Here is a 24,044-nt window from a genome sequence, read left to right on the forward strand (position 1 = left end):
GAGAACTGTGCAGGATGAGCGGAACAGATGAGTTTCATTTCGCATTCAATTTCACAGTTGCAAAACTCAATGAAATTTTTTGGGAAGTTGTCTAGCTGAAGTGGCAAAGAATTTATACATTTTTGTTATTTATTTAGTGGGTTTTCATTTTTAAAGAATATCCTTTTCATTTTTTTCAAAAAGAATAGATATTTTTCATTTATACATTATTTATTTTTTGTTCATTGTTCCAAGGATGCTGTGTATTATGGGATTGTATTATGAATCTTGTATTGTATATGGATAATATGTATAGTCAAAGGCCTAGTAAGAACATATGAAGCCCCAAGCCAGGTCCTGGCCCAGCTTCTCCTAAATTAACTTGCTTCTTGGCCAAGCAAATTGGCTAATCCACTATCTCATCTCTTGGTATAAAACAAAGCACTTCTTCTCTGTCTCTCTCACTCATGTCTTTCTTTCTCTTGTCCTTCCCAGTGAATGTTCACCCAACATCATCTTCCACTGGTGGGGAGCATTTGTGATAGTTATTTTTTTGGCCAAGGTTAACAGTTCCTTCATACTGTACATCAGGAGTGAGAATGCAAAGTCCAGGAATCATCAGGACTCCTCAACCCAAACCTATTGTTAAGAGCTAACCTTTCAATATCACTTGTAGACTCCATGCCACTTCTTCCTCTGGGGTATCAGCGAGCCACCAGTCTCATTCAGAATACCTCTTCTGCCACATATAGGGTTAAAGGTTATGCACTGGCCTTTTCACAGTCCACCAGTAACTTGTCATATTCTTAAAGTGTTCAATTGGGTTTCTGTCTGCTATATTCTTAAGAAATATTGTTGGATGCTGTTTGAAACACATACTCTCCACTACATTGGCTACTTCAGAGGATTTATTTTCATGATCCCATTCACAATGAGAAGGAATGCCGCCTCCTTCCTCCAGCACCTACTTTACCACTGGCTGAGATGCAATAAATTAGATGCTGTAGCTGTCTTACTATTTCCAACACTTGACTGTATTTGCCCTGTCCTGTGCCACCAACTTGTCATCTCTGGCACAAAAACATTTAGCCTAGTGGAGAACCTAACCTACCTCCTTAAAACTGCTATACTCTTAACCCACTTACTTTAATATCTAATGTTGTCCCAAGAATGCAGGTAGAATGCTGGAACAAACCTTGCATGGGTCCTACACCATCACAAGGTATCATCACCAACAAAGCCACACTCATTTAGATCGGGTCTATTTAGAAATGAGAATTCAAAAAAAAATATTTAAAATGAGACCAGGAAACAAAAGAACACAGATGCAAATATGAAATACAAGAACAACATACAAACTGTACACAGTAACTGACACAACCAGGATTTGAGCCCAGTCACCTGGAGCAGTAGAATTCCTAGGCTTTAGATAGAAATGTAAATGAGCGTTGTTCCCCTGTCAGCACTGCGGTTCATTTTTTAATCAAATGAATCATCCACAGTACCATATGATCATGATCGCTGATGTCTTCTTAAGGTTGATATATGTTGTTCTTTACGGCCTTGACTCTGCTGTCATGCTGTCAACATTACAGCACTTGATCATATTGAAATGTGGCTCATGTAAGTGACTGCTCTCTCATTCCAGCTTAGCATGCAGCTCAGAAAACTAGACTGATTAAGTGACCGGAAGGAAACTAATTACAGCGCATTCAAACAGTTCCCTATGTAGGTCAGGTCACAAGAACAAAGTGAAGAGTACATCTGACAGAAATATGTCATGTGAGGCTTGGTACAGTGACATTTCTAAGAACAACTGTGCATTCCTACACAATGTAATAATTAAGACAAGAAAGATAAAGGGAATGAGTCTCATGCTGGATAAATCCCTGTTTAATTTCCATAATGAAAATAATAAAAAAAAATTATTGTTGCATGACTGCTTACAGTAATTTTATTTCTTTATACAGTCATTCCTTCTGAGCATGAGTGTGGTTTGAATATGTCCTGTTGAGCTAAGACAGGTCAGAGTCACCATTTTCCTTCTCATTAGCAGCTTAAGGATGAAACAGATATAATATATTATACTTGCTAATGTAGGCAAAACCCCTATCTGTGTTCCCTTTGTTTTTATCCATGTAAAGGTAGCAGAAGGCTCATACTCATAATAATCACATTATGAATATTTATTTGACCACATTATAAATTAAGAATTACTCCATCCAATTCAGAATATTTGGTAGTATAATTTATATATGTGTCTTCCAAGGTTGTGACTTCACCAGTCCATAGACTCAATAAAATTATTGTTTAGTACTAATCACGTTGAAAATATATGAGATATGACATATAAAACTATTCCAGTGAGCAAACGTTCACCTACTCTCAGGTTTAAGAATGGTATCGTGTCTGTCTATATAAAATGATTAAATTACAGTAATATTTTCTGTTTGTGTTGCCCATGGCAGTGAATTGGATTAAACAGGTGTGAGAATGTTATATTTTAGCCAAATATTTATAATCAATGAGCAATGTGCTGGACTGTTACATAGTAGTATGTTTTAAAAGAAAACTTCATCCAAAAATAATATTTTTTATATATTACATACACCATGTAGTTTATAGTCATGACCTAGAAAAATGCTTAACCTCATGTTTTCATGAAGAACAGAAATTACAAACTTTCTCATAGAATGGGCTTCTATGTAGACCAATGCTAGATCACAGCAAACATTATCAAAAAACATCCTTGAAAAATTTCACGTCTCTCGTGTCACATAGGTCAAGTCATTTAGTTGTATATGCACAATGGGCAAAACACATTCATTCTTTTGGTAAAATATGGTTACGTAAATACTTCGGCAAAATCAAAGCATTACATGTGGAGGAAGCGCATTCACATAGTAACGAGTATTAGAATGAAGTGCAGGACTCTTAACGAGTGAATGAGGGGGAGAGGCAAGTCGTCAATTCAAAAACTCATTCCTGCTTGAATTAGTTTCCTCGGCATGTATCACTCTGATTTATTTTAACAGTTTGGATTATGCAACATGAGTGATATCAGATGATTTCAAGGGTATTTTCTGTATTGTTTGCTATTGTCCAGTGTTGATCACCATTCTATCAGAAAGTTTGCTATCTCCATTCTCCATGAAAACATGAAATTAAAATGTTTTCTTGGCCATTGCAATTAACCACAAGGGGTAAAGTTAAAAATAAAAATATTTTTTTATTTAGGTATACCTTTAATCATTCAAATTACAGATTTTATATTTATGATAATTAATTATTCACATCCTGCAACGGACAGCCGGGACTCCTACCTTGCTGGGACACCTTTGTAACAGAAGGACAGGGGGAAGGATCTTGTACGGCACAATACCCCTCCAGGGACAACAGAGGGCAACCTTTCTGGCTTGTTACAGTGCCACTGGTTTGGAGCATGGAAGCTCAACCCTACTGGGCCCATGGCCACCAACAGGGGCCGCATGGAGAGTGTTTGAATCCTCCTCTGTAGGGCTGCTGCTACACCCGAAGTGCAGCTGGAAGGAGATTATAGAAGACCTGCAACATTTTTTAGGTGCTCTATAAAAGGGGCCGCCTCACTCCATTTGGGGAGCCAGAGTTGGGAGGAGGTGGATAAAGTTTGCTGGAGGAGGAGTGGGGGCGATGAAAGAGAGAAGCGAAAGGAAGAAGAAAAAGAAGAAGAAAGGCCTGGGTAGTTATTGTGCTTGTGTACTGTAATGTGCTTCTATGGGGATCGAGAAAAAGAATTCCTCACGTATAATAAACATGTGTCTGTTGCGTCAGGGGTTTGGGGAGTTGTACGCTCCTGGTGTCCACAATTTATATATCCAAGAACTCCGGACCAGTCGCTTTTGCTTTATACATCATGAAGACCTTTGAGAGGCGTGTCCTAAAACTGCTACGACCCCTGGTTTCTCTGCATTTTGCATATCAGACACAAATAGGTGTGGAGGATGTTCTGATCTACATGCTCCACAGAGCCCACTCCTACTTGGACAAAGTTGGCACCAGAGTCAGGATAATGTTCTTTGAATTTTCCAATGTTTTTAACACCATTCTTCCTCATCGACTGACGAAAGAGCTGCAGACTTTGAATCTTGATGCTCCCACAATCTCCTGGATCACGGACTACCTGACTTGTAGATAGCAGTTGTGAGGCTGAGGGACAGTGTTTGTCCAAAAATGGTGGTGTGTAATACTGGAGCACCTCAGGGAACTGTCCTGTCACCCTTCCCTTTACCCTCTACACAACAGACGTCCAGTGAAATACAAGTTCTTGCCATCTATATAAATTTTCAGATGACTTGTTCATCATAGGCTGCATTATGGAGACAGTCAGAGTACAGGAATGTTGTAGAGGAGTTTGTCTTGTGGTGCAGGGACAACAACTTGCAACTCAACATCAACAAGACAAAAGAGCCTAGTGGTGGACTTTTGGTGTTCCAAGAAGCCTCTGAAACCAATCACCATCCAGAGGAGGATGGTGCAAAGATATAAGTATTTGGGGCTTCACGTAAGCAATAAACTGGACTGGTCTGACAACACAGTGGTGCTGTACATAAAGGGCCAGGGAAGGCTGTACTTCTGCATTTCTCCATGGGATTAGTAAAGTTCATCTAATTTGTTATACTTGCAGAACATACTTTGTCCAATATGAAGTCACTGGGGCTAAAGTCTATCCTGGCTGCATTTCAATTAAAAATAAATTTAATTGAAATTAACCTTTAAGAAAATAGGAAACCCTTACATTTATGTTAATTTACAAAACAAAAGCATTCAAAGAAATACCAGCTTTTCTGAGTTTTATCAATTAAAATGTTACATTACTTCTAACGGTTTTTGTGCTGATACCCAATAATGAGTCTTACACGTTATGAATGAGAGCTACAATACTTTGTGAATGTAACATATTCAAGGACACCTAGAAAGCACAATTGCAAGATACCTATAAGGCTTATCAGAAAATGTATCTCATTGTAACCTCTGGATCAGAGAGTCTGTGACCCTGAGCCAAGAGTTTAAGTGTTTGTGTTACCTTTCAGAATATGAGGTGGTGATGAAGTGGTGCACTTGGAGATGCATCATACATTTTATTTTTTTTTTATTTTAGTTACTGAAATCGCATGTTGTTTGAGAAGAAATATAAGAAAAAAACATTCTGGGAAGAAATGGCAGCCAGCCAGGTGTTCATTTTGAAATGGAATGGCTAAAAGTTTATTTTGCAAGAGCCTCTGGTGCACACTCATGAGTGTCACAAAAGACAGAAATGAGTTTTCAGCATGTGCTTTATCAGCAGATCTAGCATTAGTCTGGCGAGACTGAAGAAGAAAAGGTTGATGAAAATAAACGTATAGGCAGTTTTCTGTATAGATTTAATATTGTATGTCTTAAAGCTTAGCTTTTTTTCTTTTGAAACTACTTCTAGAGTCTGGCAATTTCAAAAGAGGCATTTATCAAGTTAGATCTTTAACACTCATTACCGTTTGTCGATGAGCTGAAAAATATGAATTTTTTAAATTGGGACTCCCTGCAGTTTTGCAGGCTGCAACTAGTTGTAAAATACAAAATAAAATTTAAAGTTCCTGAAATTGCATCATGATACAGAAAAACTGTTGAGATCAGGAGACAATCAGTTGTATCACTTGTGTTGCCTTCCCATTGATAGAGTAGCTTATTATGAGTCTTGTGCCTGAACTTCAGTTAAAGTGAAAAACAAACTTTGTAGTCACTTTCTCGCGATTTATTTTGTGTTCACTTTCTCGCGATTTATTTTGTGTTCATATGGTAATATGAATAGCTTAAAGTTTAAAATATATTATTTGAGGACAGTGATTGTTAGAAGTAAATGCTTTAAATGTAACTGCTTGTTGGGAGAAACTCTCACTCCTATTTTGCTACACCATCCCAATGTGCTTTAAATTTTAAACGCACAACAGATAGTTTGCCCAAGTCAGACTGATGTCCATGGCTGGTTTCTGCCTTACACCCCACATGGCCATTAAAGACTGTGGCCCAGTGACCTCGTATTGTACCAAGCAAGTTCAGCAAATGGATGTATATGTGAATTTACACCATTTTATAATTGTAAATGTATATCCTGATATTTGAATGATTGTAGTTATACATTTATTATTCCTACTGACTTCTGTCAACATAATTGATTTTGTAATGGATGGGCCTTTTCTCTTAATATCTTCTCCAATTGTGGCATGTCACTACATATGTGAAAGTTAAAAAAATGTAATAATGTGTTACATGTAGCGATAACTTGCTAATTGTTGTTAATTTATTAGCCTTATAACAAAGGACAGTCCCCTTTCGAAAAAGGTATTGAAATCAAATGGCAAACTCTTTGACTGTTTTGTAAACACAGGCTACAAGGTGGGCTTAGATTTCAAAAGATCTTCATTTAGCAATTGTTCTCTTTTTTGATATGCACTTGTAGAAGTTATATAGAGTAACCACGATTTCCAATATGCACAGATTCCCACACTACGGAAATTGTTATGTGCTGTCCACTTCACTAATGGTTACATTTTCGTGATTAGAAACATGTCCATTACTCACATGTCCAATAGCTGAAGCTTCCACCATGGATAAAAATATGTATATTAAGTAATTTCAATGAACCAAAAGGCAAAGAATGATTTCTGTGCAGGAAGGGGTGATGTATGGAAATGAGACTTTGATTTGCCTGCTTTCAACCACTTTTGTATTGTCACTGTAAGCCGTTAATGGTTCTGTTTGTTGTCTGCCAACTTATTGCAGCAGATAGAATGGCCTGGGCCTGGCTGTTGTTTGGATTGTTTGATGTGGTGTGTGATTGTGTGTAATGGTACCATTATTCTTGCAAAATGTTGAAGAATCTCTGAATCTTATGAGTTCCAACACTTCTAACTATATTGGTAATGATGATTTAAAATTACATTGAAATATGTTGTTAAGTTTATATTTCTGTTGTGCATAGATACCCTGCTGATGGACTGATTCCTCACCCAGAACTGGTTTCTGCTTTGGCGTATCATTGGAACAAACAGTTTAGTTAAAAAATGAATGAACATATACAATTATAATCATGTATCATTATTACATAGCAGAGCAAAATCTATCTACCATGCAAACTACTGTAGCTTCACTCTTTCAAGTGCAGATTTTTAATGTAAAGAAACACTTTATACTACACTTTTATAGACCTCTAGTTTAGACCTTTGCATTTATTGTTGTGGAAAAAATGGGCAGAGGCATCATTTGTGAGTGATGGTCATTAAGGTGAGCATCAAAGTTTGGTTATTTGTTACTGAAGTTAGTTTGTGTGGATTCTTTAACTAAGGTGCATCTATCCATCTACCTGTCTATGGATGCCAATGGAGGGGGTGTTCCTGCAGTATGCAAATTAAAACATAAGGGACAGAAAGGGTTTTATTACAACTAAAGGCAATAACAAAGAGTGGTACAGGACTTTCGTGGCAAACATTCAACAAATAAGAGACTAAGGCAAAATAAGAAGACCTTCCACACCTTCCCTTGTCTACATCTCCTATCTTCCTTCTTTCTTGCACCTCTTTTCTTGCATTTCCTCCTCCTGCCAGATTAACACTCGTCAACTCTCCACCAATTCTAAGTTCCTCTGAGCAAACGTCTCTTTTATGCCCAATACCCGGTTTACTTCCAAGGTCACTTCTAGCCAGACTAACTACAAAACCCCTAAAGGAGATTCTTCTGGTGCCCCCAGGTATCTATCTATCTATCTATCTATCTATCTATCTATCTATCTATCTATCTATCTATCTATCTATCTATCTATCTATCTATCTATCTATCTATCTATCTATCTATCTATCTATCTATCTATCTGTCTGTCTGTCTGTCTGTCTGTCTGTCTGTCTGTCTGTCTGTCTGTCTGTCTGTCTGTCTATGAGAGTATTTGTTTAGGCAGGTTCCACTTATTTTATCTCAATCTTGATGTTCAGCTTAGATCAAGCTCCTAGCCTCTTTCTCTGTTTCTCACATGTCTCTGTAATATTCATGTTTTTATATGTGTATTTCTGAGTTACTTTAGGGTTTTATGCATATAGAAATTAACACTCTTATTAGTTTTGCAATTTCAGTTATATATTATGCCTGGGAAAATGAATGCATTAATTTTTACGATTAATGTGGCCTGTTTTAACTGTTAAAAAATATTGTTGCATTCTGGACTGGCAACGAGGCAAACACTTCAGGCAGTGCTTTGGTTAGAGCGGCATTTTCATGTTTTTTTTTTGTTTGTTTTCCATTACGAAACAATAATACCATAATGATCAGGCTAGTGATGTAGAGGGCCATGTGGTTGGGCAGCTACTAAGCACTGTGCTTTCAGAAGCCACTGTGCATTAAACAAATGAAACATTTGAGCAAGAGGATCAGTCCTGGTAAAAGGGTGGAAGGAAATATGGGTTTGAGTGTGGAAGGTGCTGGAACGGAGGCGCTTTTGCTTAACTTTGGTGATGGAGTGCAGGAGCGGACAGAGTGCTGTGGCACAGGTGCGGACAAAAAGGATCTGTGTGGTGTACGCACAAAGCACAGAGCTCAACAAGTGAATAGAGGGGAGCAACAGTGAAAGAGCAGCGTGCTTCTAGGCTGCAACACTGAAGTGGAATAGAGTATCGAATAAAGTATAGAGGGGTTAGATGAGTCTGAGTGCAATAAAACTTAAGGTAATCAGAGAGCTGCTATTATATCGGCTTCTCCAGGTAGTCCCACCCTCCTCAGACAGGTTTTGACAACCTGAGTAGCGTGTCTTTCTCAGGTCAGAATAGAGGGGTATTACATTGTTATTTAATGGCGCAGCATTTGAAAAACACTTGTGTAGAGTATACTGTAGTTATCAAGTTTGTTGATGGTAATGAACAATTGAGGATAGTATTTATAGAGTTTTAACACAAGTTTTAATGTACTGTATGCCCATTTAAGAGATGTTTATTCTTTCAGTTAAATCAGTCATTAGCAGTGCCTTTTTGCCTTCTTTTCAACTTGCATTTTAGGAAGGCATTAAAATTCAGGTTGTACTTAAATTTGTTTGTGTTGAATCTACATTAAATGTGTAATTGAATGTGTATCTACTTCATGATTTATGTATTAAATTTATAATTACATGTTTTAATGTTTGGTGTGATTAATCATAATTAATTACATCATACATTTACTGTATGTGATTATATACTGTAAAAGAATGAGTTTCAACACACTGGAAATTTTGGGACAGCCACCTGTATATTGTCCCTGGCTGCAAAAAGGGTTTGAAATAAGCAGTGATGTGAATGGGTTGAGTTCCAGACTGAACCGATCTGGTGGTGGAGAAGATGGAGAAAGATGACATCTTTCTTGGTGCCAGAACTGGAAGTGACGTTGTTGTTAAATCAGGCAGGTTTTCCTGTATTTGGCCTGCAGAGATTAGGTTAAGCGCATCCCGCCACCCCCTGGCCTGGTGAATAATTACCTCCACTTGGTCCAGTCAGCTTCCTCCTAATCACATGTGTGTGACTATATATATATATACCGTATATATATATATACAGTACACACAACATGTTTGATCGATCATGTTTCTGTGTCATTCATGCCTGTGACATCATGGGATGTGGTGCATATACTGTATAGTATATGGCGACATTCACAGTTGAAGTTATCCCTCGGTGGATACAAAATCTGTTTATCTCTGTAGTACCTCAATTTCAGTAGGGGCCCATGTCTGATTTTGGCCATGTCATAAATTTGGATTTATCTTAGGTAGAATGCCTAGAGGTAGCTGGGCGGTCTCGTGGCCTCAGAACCCCTGCAGATTTTATTTTTTTCACCAGCTGGAGTTTTTTTGTTTTTTCTGTCCTCACTGGCCATCAGACCTTACTTTTATTCTATGTTAATTAATGTTCCCTTATTTTAATTCTTATTTATTTTGTCTTTTTTCTCTTTCTTCATCATGTAAAGCACTTTGAGCTGCATTATTTGTATGAAAATGTACTATATAAATACAATGTTGTTGTTGTTGTTGGCCCTTGCAACATTTTGACCTAAAATATTGTGTTTGCTCTATTGCTCTGATCACACATTCTCATTTTGTCCCCTGATATTTTGATCATAGCTATTCTTTTTGACTTTGATTCTCAGATAATGTAGATTACATTATTTCCTGGTCCTTTTCACTCACAATAATCCATGGGTACTTAGCATAACCATAGCAGTCTTTTTCTGACTTTTATGTTTCTTTATCAACAGTGCTTAAAGAACAGAACTTGTTTAAAGCATTATTGTTTTTCATGTATCCAAACTAGATGTAAGGGTATAAAAAGTAGAATCAGCCAAATTATTGCAATGGGATTTGGATAGCACACAGACTTGGGCAGATGTGTGGAAGATAAAATTAAATGTAAGTTAATACAAAGTATTACACGTGGGAAGTAAAAGGTTAAATTTGAATACACTATGGGAGCTTTGAAGCTTGAAAGTACCCTTAAAGAGAAGGACCTAGGAGTCATAGTGAACACCTCACTATCTACTGTATAACCAGAGAGTGCATAGACAGCTAATAGGACATTAAGTCATATAGTAGGATGTGTGGAGTATAAGTCAAGGGATCTTATGTTTATGTTTAACAACACACTAGTGATGCTTCACCGAGAGTTTTGTTCAGTTTTGGGCTCCATAATCCAAAAAAAAAAAAATCCAAAAAAGATCAATTAGGCTGATTAGGTCTAAGAGGCAAGAGCTGTAAGGAAACAAGGACTTGGGCCTTTTCAGTTTAAGCAAACAGAGATTAAGAGGGCACATGATATAAGTGTTATTACGAAAGGAATTTGTACAGAGGATCCCAGTTGTTGGTTTAAAAATGAAAAAGAACACAGGGACACTGTTGGAAGATTGTTAAGGGAAAATTTAGCACAAACGTTACAAAGTTTTTTTTCACGCAAGGAACCATAGACATATGGAGAGTGGTAGAGCAGAGTGGTTTAGATTAGGTCTTAAGAGACCTTTAAATCTCAACTTGATGTTATTTTAGAAAATCTAGGTGAACAGGATCAATGAGCCTGTTGGGCTGAATGGCCTACGCTTATCACAATTTTTAATGTTTTAATGTATCAGCTATCCATTATATCAACTTGTCACCTCCCTCGTAGCTGTCTGTCTGTTATTCCAGGTCAGTATGTAAATTGCACTGTAGCGGGTGATACTTCTTGTTATCTCATGCAATTCAAACAACATTTCGTGGTCATTTACAGAAGGTTTCCGAGACTCAACTGAAGTTGTGTGATGAGTGGTATATGGCAGAAGACTGTGCATTTTGTGGTCATCAGAAATTAGTCAGAGGGTTCTACAATTAATTATTAGCAATTTATAGTTTATATTTTTCTTCTTGTATCTATCTACCTATCAATCTATATATATAGTTTAAACTGTATACTTTTTATTTTTTTTATAGAAAGAAAAGGACATTTCGCCAAACGGGTTACTTATTTATCCTTAAAGAAAAGATTTTGTGGTTTCCCCTTAACTTAAAGTTCTCCTTTATTATTCTTTGCAGTGTGTAGAATAACTGTCCATGGAAGCAAACCTTTCTCAACAGCATTGTGCAATTCTGAAGGCCAGGCCCCATCAAAAAAGTGTCTTCCAAAAATTCGCAACAACAAACATGTCCTAAGTAAAATGAAAAGATATAGAAACTATATTTTCTCATTAAAGTTCACATTATGATTCAAACAGATTTATGCATCCCAACATGAAAGCCTGGTTAAAATGCAGGTGCCAACAGAAGCTGTGAATTTTTTCACATAATGTAAAGAAGTGTTTTTCACACACTTCGAGCTATCACTGCTTCTTCAGCTCAGAAGTACTTGATATCATTCCAATGTTTTTCAAGTTATGAGCCAAATACGCCTACAAAGCCACATGGTCCGGCCAAGGCAGAGGGTATTCTACATTGTGAAGCTTAGAAATCACTGTCTGTCTATGAAGTTATTTCTCTCTCTTGTGACTAAACACATCCTTGACACTATTTCCTTACTTATTTTAATTTTTTGCAGTTTTGAAACACTAATGTCACTGCCTTATGCTTGTGTTTATCTCAGCTTTCCTTTATATGTGTCATTCTCTTGAATGCCGTGAAATAACAAACCTCCGCTTTGGTAACAAATATGATTTTACGCATTATACTCATTTCGATCCTGAATTCATTTTATGTTTTTGTTGATTTTTTTCTCAGTAGTACCTAAGGACAAATATATTTAGTTAATTAATAATTGCTATAACAAATGTAGTACAAAAAATGTTTTGAACTCAAGTCAGACATTATTTTTCTTTTTTTCTTTTAATTGAGACTTGATAAAAAACTTGAACTTAATCAGACATTGATTAAAATTAAGTGACTACATTACAAAAAGTAAAAGCGTTAATTTTGCTATTACCCAATTCCTTTCAGTTACTTCTTGTCCCTCCGTGAGGGCCAATTCAGTGCTTCTCAGAGTAAGCCGTGGGGGAGATAATCAACACAATGTCAAATGTCTCTTGGCTTCCAACTCCCAGCTCCAGCCTCATGTATTCTCCTTAGGTTGTGTGACAACGGCTAATATCTTATTCAAAGGGACTGCAGCTACCCATGTAATTAAAGCCTGCCATTCAACTCTGCTTCTTGGTGTCCTTAACCCAGCATAGTTCCTCTAACTCACAACCTCCATCTAAAGAGCAAGAGTACCATGCTGTATATTTTATGTACACATCTTACTAAATATAGAAGCTGTGAGAAACAGAAGAAGATTAGGTCTGGATTGAGTGGTCACATGTTTTATATTATTCATACATACAAGAGAGAAATTCATTGTACATATGATTGTTACTTGAACTTGCATTAGAAAAGTCCTCTAGATCCACAATCGTCATAATATCACCTACAGGACTAGCTACATTCATTATTAGTTCAGAAGCAGCAGTTATTATGAATCTGTTACTCCTCTGGCAATATACTCAAACCTATGCATGTTATTAAGGGTTTAATTTTTAGACAAGTGTCCTGTATCTTGTGGCTTGTAGGTGTTGCTTCTTTTAGCGGACATCAAACCCAGTAATGACTAAGGAGATTAAAAAAAAATGAACAGTTCTTTATTAAAAAGAAAAAAAATTACAAAGGGGTTGGTAATACAACAGAAGTGACAATATAAAGTGTGTTTTGCAGTATTAGAGATCTAGGTGACCCTATTTTTCCCCCCTTTTATACTCTTCATTATATAGACTTTACCAGAACGCCTCAAATCCCATAGTCTTAACACGCTGTCAGGTACTATAGTTCAGCAATGACACCGTTTAATTAGACAGAGTAGAAGAACAGGCAGGAGTTTAGTTACACATTCAATTATGTGTCATTGATAGTATGCCCAAATTATAAGGAAGCAGAGTATCATAAGTGTTTTTTACAAAGCAATACAACCTGATATTTCTAGATAAATAGTTTCAGATGGCCTAAAAACTTATAGTTACACTCGAGTTTTTCTGGCCAGCTGTCTTCACATCATCATTTGGTCTGCTATCTTCAGGATGAAACATGGAAGACAGAGTATGCCTTTGCAAGTCTCCCTTTTAGTGTTCCTCTGCAACTCCTGACACACATATACATACATGCATAAAGACACACTTCCTGGGCCATTCAATAAAGAAACATCTCAGGCACTTCCTAGTTTTGCTGCTTTGTAGCTTTATAATGTGGGGGTGTAGCATTCACTAATGAAACAAGCAAACTCAACCCCCAAGTCCAGCATTTTCAACAAACTAGAAAGAAAGGAAATAATTAGGTAATAAAAAAACTGGCCCAGATGGTGTTTTTCTTAGCAGTGAAAGTCTGGAGGTAGAAAAATAACTGGTTTGTTCTGCTTCCTTGCGTTTTACAGCTAGATATGTAGACTGATAGACATAAGAAAATAATAACTTATGTGCTAGATATTCTCCTCCAGTACAAGATGTTATAACTAAAGCAACTAAAAACACTGTGGGCCTCCCTAAATACAATAATGGGTTCCATCTCCAACTCCAACTTCCTGGGGTGGCTGGTCCTCTTACTCACTAACACCACGTTGACTAACACCTCTTTATTACCCTCTCCCAATCCACAATTGCCCACTTTCTTATGCCATCTGAGCTGTTGTTAACTGCTCCTCTCCTAGCTTCACAGGCTCATTGGCATTATGATCAGTGGCCTGTTTTTAAACTTTGACCTTTCAGAGTCAGTCCCCTCAGAATTATTTTCAGGCCTGTAAAACTCCTGGGGCCATCCTCTCAGCATTCCCACTCATCCCTGATGGAGGATCACAGGAATCATGGGAAGGAGGCGTCCTTTCATCGGATTGGCTGGCCCAGCACTGTTTCAGCCATGGAATGGCCAAATGGGGGAGGCAGCTTGATGGATGAGGTCTCCAGGACTCTAAATATATCCAAATCTTCTTATGTGATATCATTTACTGTTAAATTCTGCTTCGTACTTCTACATTTTTTATGTTTATACTGTATTGAGGATTTGTTCTGTTCTGTGTATTGTATTGACCCCCTTCTTTTTGACACCCACTGCACGCCCAACCTACCTGGAAAAGGGTCTCTCTTTGAACTGACTTTCCCAAGGTTGCTTCCATTTTTTTCCCTACAAGGTTTTTTTTGGGAGTTTTTCCTTGTCTTCTTAGAGAGTAAAGGCTGGGGGGCTGTCAAGAGGCAGGGCCTGTTAAAGCCCATTGCGGCACTTCTTGTGTGATTTTGGGCTATACAAAAATAAATTGTATTGTATTGTATTGGTGACTGCAGATATCCCTGCACACTTTGTACAGTGCCTATAAAAATATTCTCCTCATTGGGAATTACCACATTTTATTGTTATACAACATTGAATCACAATGGATTTAATTTGGCTTTTTTGACATAGATCAACAGAAAAAGACTGTTTAATGTCAAAGTGAAAATATGATCCCAGCAAAGTTGTCTAGTTGTTTACAAATATTAAACACAAAATAATGGATCCCATTAATTTTCACCACCTTTAATATGGCACAGTCTCAACTGGTTTTAGAAGCCAAGTGATTATTTCAAAGGAGATCACCTGTTGATTGTGATAGATTGTAGTATAAATACTCCTTACCTGAAAGGTCCAACTTGTGGTGAGTAATTATGGTGGCAGATGAAGACAAAAAAAACACAAGTGACCATGTGAGTGTCAGGGGATAGAGACAAGAAAATATCCAAGTCACTGATATTCTAAAAAGACCAAATTATATCCACTGTGATTCATTATTTTATAATAATAAAATGTGAAAACTTCCCATGGGGTGAATACATTTTATAGGTCTGGGTTTGGCCATCCTGCTGAAGCCTAAGTAACATAGGCAGCAAGAGACCAAACAAAAGGCAGTGTAGCAGCCTGCTATCTCCTGTTATATTGGGAAACCTATACTTTCCTTTATAGAAACATCTCCTGTACCACTATATCTGGTTATTTCCTAAGTAATTAGGTTTGACATCCGTACCAGAACTTTTACAGACGTTTTACATATCAGGACTAGTGATGAGCACACTCCATGGTATTCGCTTTGCCTTGAGTTCAGACAATTCATGGAAGTGTTCGAGAGTATCAGAGAACTCTGCAAAATAAATTGAAGTCAATGCGGACGAAATAACTGAACTTGACTGGATTATAATGGAGCAATCATTATTAAAGTGTCCCCGAGGGCTAGGGAAATGTCTGACAACTATACTAAACTGATTATTATGGCCAAGAAGGTGACCAAGCTGTGCAACAGCAATGCCCACTGCACCACCATGCCTCCATAAAATCAAAGAAGAAGAAATGCAGTCATAGACGTCATATTTATCAAAACAAAGCAGAAATACCAAAATCATAGTTACAAGAGAGAAAAAAATGTAGGTCATGATTGAAGCCACTGCCTCGCTCTGTTTTTTGATGTCGTGATGAAGGCTGTCCAAACTGTCTGTGCTGATGCTTTGCACTTTTTCATTCTATCAAAATGATGGAAATGTCTTGTAGATAGTAATAAATCTTTCATTATTATTATTATTCCATAAAGTCTCCAGCGTATGGGGTGGAGGGGGACATTTTATGTCAGTCTCCTTCAAGGTTTGTTTATTTTTTATCTCCACATGGCTAATTATGCATGCATCTCCTTCTCTTATTCTGACATAGAACTTGAAAATTGACCTGCACATTTGGCGACAAGCAGAGACAACTTGTTATATATGCTGTACAGTGGAACCTTGGTTTGCGAGCATAATTCGTTCCAGAAACGAGCTTGCAGTCCAAAGCACTTGTATATCAAAGCGAATTTCCCCATAAGAAATAATGGAATCTCAGATAATTCATTTCACAACCCACAGATATTTATATAAAAATGTTTAATACAAGGGTGGCACGGTGGCGTGTGGGTAGCGCTGCTGCCTCGCAGTTGGGAGACCTGAGGACCTGGGTTCGCCTCCCGGGTCCTCCCTGCGTGGAGTTTGCATGTTCTCCCCGTGTCTGCGTGGGTTTCCTCCGGGCGCTCCGGTTTCCTCCCACAGTCCAAAGACATGCAGGTTAGGTGGATTGGGGATTCTAAATTGGCCCTAGTGTGTGGGTGTGTTTGTGTGTGTCCTGCGGTGGGTTGGCACCCTGCCCAGGATTGGTTCCCTGCCTTGTGCCCTGTGTTGGCTGGGATTGGCTCCAGCAGACCCCCGTGACCCTGTGTTTGGATTCAGCGGGTTGGATAATGGATGGATGGATGGATGTTTAATACAAAATATAAAGTAAAAATACATAAAACAAACTAACCTGCACTTTACCTTTGAAAAGAATTGTGGCTGGTGTGAGGGAGATGAGAGAGAGGAGAGGAGGACGAGAAGGAGGAGAGTTATTGTGTAGGACGACTTTCACTCTAACTAACGCAATCACTGCTATCTGTTGGCTCACTGGAATCTTTTTCTTTTTTTGCGACTTTAACAAGGAAACCTCTCCAATGACAGTTGCTTTTGCCTGAAGAATCACTATACTTGGACACAAAAAAATGCTTTACGAACTGTAAGGTTTCTAAACTCTTTTGGGATTCCACCCAACGGGATGACATGCAGAAGAGTGTCCCGAAGCAACCGCAGGCTCCCAGCCCTGAAGCAGTTCGCCGTAAATGTGAATCAGAAAAGATCGCGGTCAAGCTATAAGCGCCTGCCGTCGATGGGTGATGCAAGGAACATTATAAATGCAAGAGCACAGTATTACTTAGCCACTAACCTGGTCACGACCCAGCCTGATTGTGTCTCTGTATTGGAGAGCAGTAGATCCCGCTACAATAAATAACTGTGCTGTTCCTGTTTCACACTGAATAAAGCTGGTGTCGCTAAAGTACTGAGACTCAGCCTCATGTTTTGGGGTGCATGACAGGGACTCACACGTTACAACACACACACGTGGTCACCATGCTATAGTAAACTGTACACGCTCATACGGATGTTGACTATATGAGTGAGGCACGCTGACTAAGAATGAGCATGGGAGAAGATTACCCACAATCCCCACGTGATGCTCGGTGGACAAAGCGTATACATACTACTCGTATTGCAGGACATCATTTATTAAAAATTTTAGCTCGTCTTGCAAAACACATGCAGGCCAAGTTACTCACAATCCAAGGTTTTACTGTATATGTTTCATAAAAATAAAATTTTGAGACCGTGCATTATTTACTGTTCTACCACTAAGTAAGTCCCACAGAGTCTGTAATGCAAATGATCAGCATTATATTCTTGGGGGGTGGTCCCATCCAATTTTGGGGCACTGGGGAAAAAGTTCTCCTTAACCGGCTTAATTTTCAGTAAATAATTTGACGAACAAGGGCGAACTTGAATGCTTTGGTGAAATTTGCTGATCATCACTAATCAGGACATCGCTAACAATTACCTAGTCATCATCCAAAGAGGTTGCTCTCCAAAAAGGATCCCATCTGTAATATCATCTGTAATCCTAGTTTCTTAATTCCCGAATTTGTTCCCATTTTTCATCAGCTGTGTAGCTGGTTGCAAAAGAATGACTGAATTGTGTAGTATAAGGATAATAGTAACTGCATTTGTGTTAAATTCTCATCATCTAAACACAAAAGCTAAAGATTTTACACTGGTTCTCAAACTTAAACATAGTTTAAAATTTATGACTTCAACTTAAAATCTCAGCTTTTTAAATAATTGTAAATCATTTATTTCTCATGTGTTTTTACAGGTGTTCGCAAACATTTCCTGTATGAAACATGGCCAGAAGAATTACCTGTTTTCCATCATTTCTGTCTGGAATATGGATACTTGCTTTGGTTATAGCCTTTCTCGCACATCCAGGGTAAGAGATGCCACCTTTACTCATGCATATGTTTTGACAATTAAGCATAAATTTTTCAATACATTCTGAAAAAAGAATACTGTATTTATTGGACACATTTTTGGGACATGGCTGTGTTTTTTAATCCTAAAAATGTACCTTTAAAAACTGGTATGGTAGCGGCATATGCCAACATATATCTAAGCCCGTTGGAATTATTGTATTTAAAGAATTAAGGGTTGCTGTTTAAGGGTTGTTCTCCTTTGAAGCCTTTCTTTCTAAACAGTTATCTTTTGGATATGGTTGCGGCAAAAAATGAATAACATTCAGATGTAATAATAAGCAAAGGTCCACTTGATTATTTGTTTTTTTGTTTGTTTATTTGTTTTTGCCTTTTCAAAGGATTAGCTCATCCAAAATTCATAATTTCACAGTTGTTTTCTTGACCTGAAAATTGTCTGTGGGTGGGAGGAATTTGTGTTTTCAGTTTGATTATTTAGTTATTCATTATTTAGTACATAAGGCTCCAAGGGTTTAGCATGAAATTCAGTGGTTCACAGTTGGATGCTGTGAATAAAATGGCAATAACTCCATGCAGTTCCAAAGCCATGTTGTTCAGTAATGTATACTCAGAATTATTTATGCATACCTGAAAAGTCAAAGTAGATGTTATTCTTATTTCTGTCTAGAGTTTTTTTTTTTTTTAATTTCGGGTTGGCACCATTTTGAATTTGGGACAAATTGAATACTGCAGGTTTTTCTTCCATTGCATGTCAGTCAAAAGTCAGTAGGCATGGCTTCAAGCACTCAGTGAACTCAATGTATGTTAATACAGTTAATTGTTAATATAGATGATGGTATCTGAATGTTAGGAGGTGGAAGATGATTCTGCCAACTAGAACCATTTGCATATGATTCTGATGAAAACATTGACAGCTGGATCCAAATCAAGCAGACCCAGGATGTCATTTTCAGCTCTATCACTCAATAACTATTTGCCCTGAAGCTACAAAGTTTGGCCACATCAGCATCACACTGCCTTGTCATAAACCCGAGGTCATGTCTGAGCACACCACTATAGCTCTCTTCTCGTATTCCAACACATGACTGGGCACAGCTCTTTATTCATGCTTTGCATATAGCTGATAACAGCACTGACAGAGGTAAATAATGATGTTGACTCAGAATAAAACACTCCATGCTGCACAGTCCCTATTGGCCTGGATTACCTGTCCGCTAACTGTGTAATTGTTATCTGCTCCGTCATCACCCAAGACAGCGATTTATCAGAGATAGACAGCTACATCCAAAGTCATAGAACATTGATTTATGTCAAGATGTTACATGCTCATTATTGGCTAAGACAGCCAAGGTACTCTTCCTGCATTCTGCTTGCTTTCTTAGCAGAGAAATCTTTGTGGTGTCAAAGCTGAAATTTTCAAAGGCTTCAACATAATGTGTCAAGTAGGTTTGTTTCTGCTAAAGAGTGAATCCCACCTGGGGAAGAGTAAAGACAGCTTAAGCTCTCCTTTATAGCAAAGACTAATTATAAATTTGGAATAAATTGGCAAATCACCAGGTACTGTAGATGGAGATACCCCAACTATCAATTAAGAATCACCATGATCAGATGGACAGAATGACTAAGTTTTTCTTATGTTCAGAAATGCCTTGCTTACTAACCCAGATGAAGAAAACAATGTATTTGTACAGAATCATTTACCATTATCATAAATGTGCATGTAAGCCTTTTAGTTTTTTTTAGATAGAAATATTTCTTTGTAATTTCTGCTAAGTTAGTGAACAATTTTAATTTTATTGAATCCATGTAGTCCACATTTCTGCTAAAGGAATGCTTATCCGCAAAAAGATGTATTTTTAATATGGTACTTACCTCATGTGGTTTGTAGTAATGCCTGAAAATTTTTAATGTCATGTATTAATGAAGGACAACGACAACAATTTTGCTGATAGCATACCATCTATGGAGACCAATGCTGGACAACAGCAAACAATAGAAAAACATGCATGAAAAAATCTCATTTTAGTCGTGTCACATAATCCACATGTCAAGTCATCCAGTTGTATGCTCACAACAGGCAAAATGGACACATTTTTCACTAAAATATCATTACATAAATAATTCTGGAATATCAGACTTGCTACCAGTGGATTACGTGAAGAGGCAGGTCGTCCGTTCAAATGCTTAAGTAGATGTGACAAAGTCTAAAAAAAGATAAACTGGTATAAGCTTTTAATTGTGGGGAGAGACAAGGAATAGTGAAGCAGATTGAAATTATTTTATTGTACAAACAATGCAGGATAAATTCATCCCCAAAATTAGAAGGATAAATAAGGACGTAAAAAGAATGTTTAATCAGTAGGTACGGGTAAACTAAAAAAATACAGAAAGTCAAAGATTAAATGCTTTAAATTTGAATTTTTTTCTGATGTTTTCATGTGTGAAGATGTCAATAACTCCCAGCAGTTACTTTGACTATTAAACAGATATTTGGGGATTTGGAAATTCTACAGAGAAAAGTGCTGCTTAAATAAAAATACATAAATCAAACAAATCAACAAGACCAGATAACATTTATTCTAACTTACTGAGGAAGATTAGTAAATAAATATATACAACCTGGACTTGTATTTTCCAAATATCATTCCATACTGGGAAAATCCCTAGAGACTGAAAGTTAGCAAACTTTGTCTCGTTATATAAAAAGCTGAAGGGCCTGATTTAATTAACGTTAGGCAAGTAAGCTTAACATGCATTATGGGTAAATGAATAGACGCAATTACTCATACTCATTACTTGATAATGATGGAGCATAACATGGCAAGAGCGAGTCAACACGGCTTTACACAGAAAGATTGTGTTTCACTAATATGCTGGACTTCTGTAAGGAAGCAATAAAAGAGATGTGATTATTGTATTATTTATTTTGATTTTCTGAAGGCATTTTACAGAAGGCTCATAATAAGGTATAATATGTGAAGTGAGGATTCAAGGTGCAGTGTGCAGATGGGTGCAAAACTGGCTTAAGCTTAGGAATTAAAAGCTTATGTTGTGAATTATGTGATATTAACTGGTGTCCCTTTCAAATCTGTGCCATAACCAATGCTCTTCTTAATATATATATATATTGTGGGGAACAGCCCGTACACAGACAGGCAGACATGATGGTTTTACCACACATGTGCTTATTTATACAATATATAGTGCACATACCCAGTGCCTCAGCACCAATCACCCCTTAAGTCCTGGCCACACGCACAATGCCTTTCTCAGTCTTTGGTCCGCCTCCACTCCTCTCCACCAAGCTTCGTCCTCTTCCACCCAACTCTTGCTCTTGACTGGAGGCGGCCCCTTTTATTCCTCCCGGAAGGACTCCAGGTGGATCCTGAAGGCTCATAGCCACACCCCTGTGTGGCGGAAGCTCCCATGGTGAAGCCGGAAGTCCACCGGGTGTCTTCAAGTCTCTTCCCCCCAGTACTTCCCGGTGTGGCGGAAGTACTGAGGGCCAACACTCCCAAGGCATTGGGCACCCCCTGGCGGTGACCACGGGCCCCTACAGGGTTGAGCTTCCAAGCTCCGTACCCGTGGTCCCCAAAGTCACCAGGGAGGACGCCCTCTCGTGTCCTGGAGGAGACACAAGCCCTCCTCCACTCCTCCTGGGCATCCCGGCCAGGCATGGACGCCCGCCGGGCACCACAATATATATATATATATATAAATTATCATGATAAAAATATAAATAATGAGATCGTTAAGTCTCCAGAAAATACTAAATGGTGTGGAATGGCAGATAATCTACAATTAATATAGATGGACCTGGGTAGAAATCAAACTGCAAATTTGTTGCATATTAAGTATAACAGATAGATACATACAAAAGGTGCTGTTAGATAGATAGATAGATAGATAGATAGATAGATAGATAGATAGATAGATAGATAGATAGATAGATAGATAGATAGATAGATAGATAGATAGATAGATAGATAGATAGATAGTACTTTATTTGTGCCAAGGAAGAAATTTAGCTTTTTACAGAAGCTCATGGAATATTATATAAAATGGTAACAACAGGACAGCATGGTGGTGCAGCGCTACTGCTGCCTCACAGTTAGAACACCCGGGTTCGCTTCCTGGGTCCTCCCTGCGTGGAGTTTGCATGTTCTCCCCGTGTCTGTGTGGGTTTCCTCCGGGTGCTCCGTTTTCCTCCCACAGTCCAAAGACATGCAGGTTAGGTGCATTGGCGATCCTAAATTGTCTCTAGTGTGTGCTTGGTGTGTGGGTGTTTGTGTGTGTCCTGCGGTGGGCTGGTACCCTGCCCGGGGTTTGTTCCTGCCTTGTGCCTTGTGTTGGCTGGAACTGACTCCAGCAGACCCCCGTGACCCTGTGTTAGGATATAGCGGGTTGGAAAATGATTGACTGACGATAACAACAATAACCCCCCTGAAACACAAAACAAAAGAATTACAAACAAATTGATGTTTTGATAGTTTGCTGTTGTATTGTATTGCCCCCCTACCATGACCGTTGAATCATAAACTTTCTTATCTCCTTTCTGAATCAAAACACAACAACAAGATTAAAAATTTTTCTTGTCCGTCATTATAAATCAACATTTAAGAAAAATATAGTTTTTGGGTGGAGTACTCCTTTAAATTTATATTAAAAGCATAGAATTGGATATAGTGACTAAAAGTTGCAGATGAAATAAAATCAAAAGTATAACGAATAATCCATCCATCCATTATCCAACCCGCTATATCCTAACCAAAGGGTCACGGGGGTCTGCTGGAGCCAATCCCAGCTAACACTGGGCGCAGGGCAGGAAACAAACCCTGGGCAGGGCGCCAGCCCACCGCAGTATAATGAATAATGTGATAGCAAAATCAATTCAGAAAGTCTGAAAATTCTTAAGAACTTTATCAAACTCTTGGAAAATACCATCTAATTGACAAAAACTGCAAAGTGGCACTTGCAGGTAATTGTTATGTACGTGTCTCTATTAATGTGCATTTTATGTTTTATTGTCTCTTTTGAATGAGTATCGGTCATATTTTTTATGTGTTAATATTCATAATTGTGTACTGCCCCTTTTAATTGTACTACCATTCTTTATGTGTTGTGGGTGGAGCCACAAGAAGTGGGACCACCCTGACATCACTCCTTTTGAGCCCTCACTCTGAATATTTAAGGTCAGAACTGAAGAAGCTAAAATCTAAAAGAAGCATTCTACTGTGAAGGAGATTTTGTGAGCATTGCCATTTCTTTCTTTTTGATGGTTCTTTGATTGTTATGTTCGGGTTATTTGATTCTGTTTTCTGGATATGCAGATTGGGAATTGTTTGTCTTGGATTGCCTTTTTTTGTAAGTCCTTCTGCCTATTTTCACTCTTTTGAGCACCTTGCTTTTACTTTTCTGATTTTTTTCTAATAAATCCGTTATTTATAAAGATTCCTGGTTTGTCCTGTTCATACAAGTTGACGGTTTTTGATTATCCTTCTTCTGATGGAACCTTTGATGTATTTTGCAACATTTTTAATTATTTTTTCAGCTTCCCATTTTTGTAGTTTACTAGACCAGAAGCCTGCAGTTAGAAGTTGTGAGGATAACTGGATTTTGGGTGACTCTTCTTGTGTAGGCTGCTTAAATTAAGGCCCTGCCTTTGTG

General features: G+C 38.0%; 1 protein-coding gene across 1 annotated transcript in view; it reads left to right on the top strand.

Moving 5' to 3' along the window:
* The window catches only part of gabra3 (gamma-aminobutyric acid type A receptor subunit alpha3), a 534,464-nt gene that overhangs the window by 47,098 nt on the left and 463,322 nt on the right, over window positions 1–24,044 (top strand). The window contains exon 2 of the mRNA XM_028816097.2: window positions 18,263–18,376. Within this exon, the coding sequence (XP_028671930.1) occupies window positions 18,291–18,376 (86 nt within the window). The 5' untranslated portion in view covers window positions 18,263–18,290. The remainder of the gene's footprint in view (window positions 1–18,262; window positions 18,377–24,044) is intronic.

Source organism: Erpetoichthys calabaricus, chromosome 12 (genome assembly GCF_900747795.2).
Source record: "Erpetoichthys calabaricus chromosome 12, fErpCal1.3, whole genome shotgun sequence".
Taxonomy (NCBI): domain Eukaryota; kingdom Metazoa; phylum Chordata; class Cladistia; order Polypteriformes; family Polypteridae; genus Erpetoichthys; species Erpetoichthys calabaricus.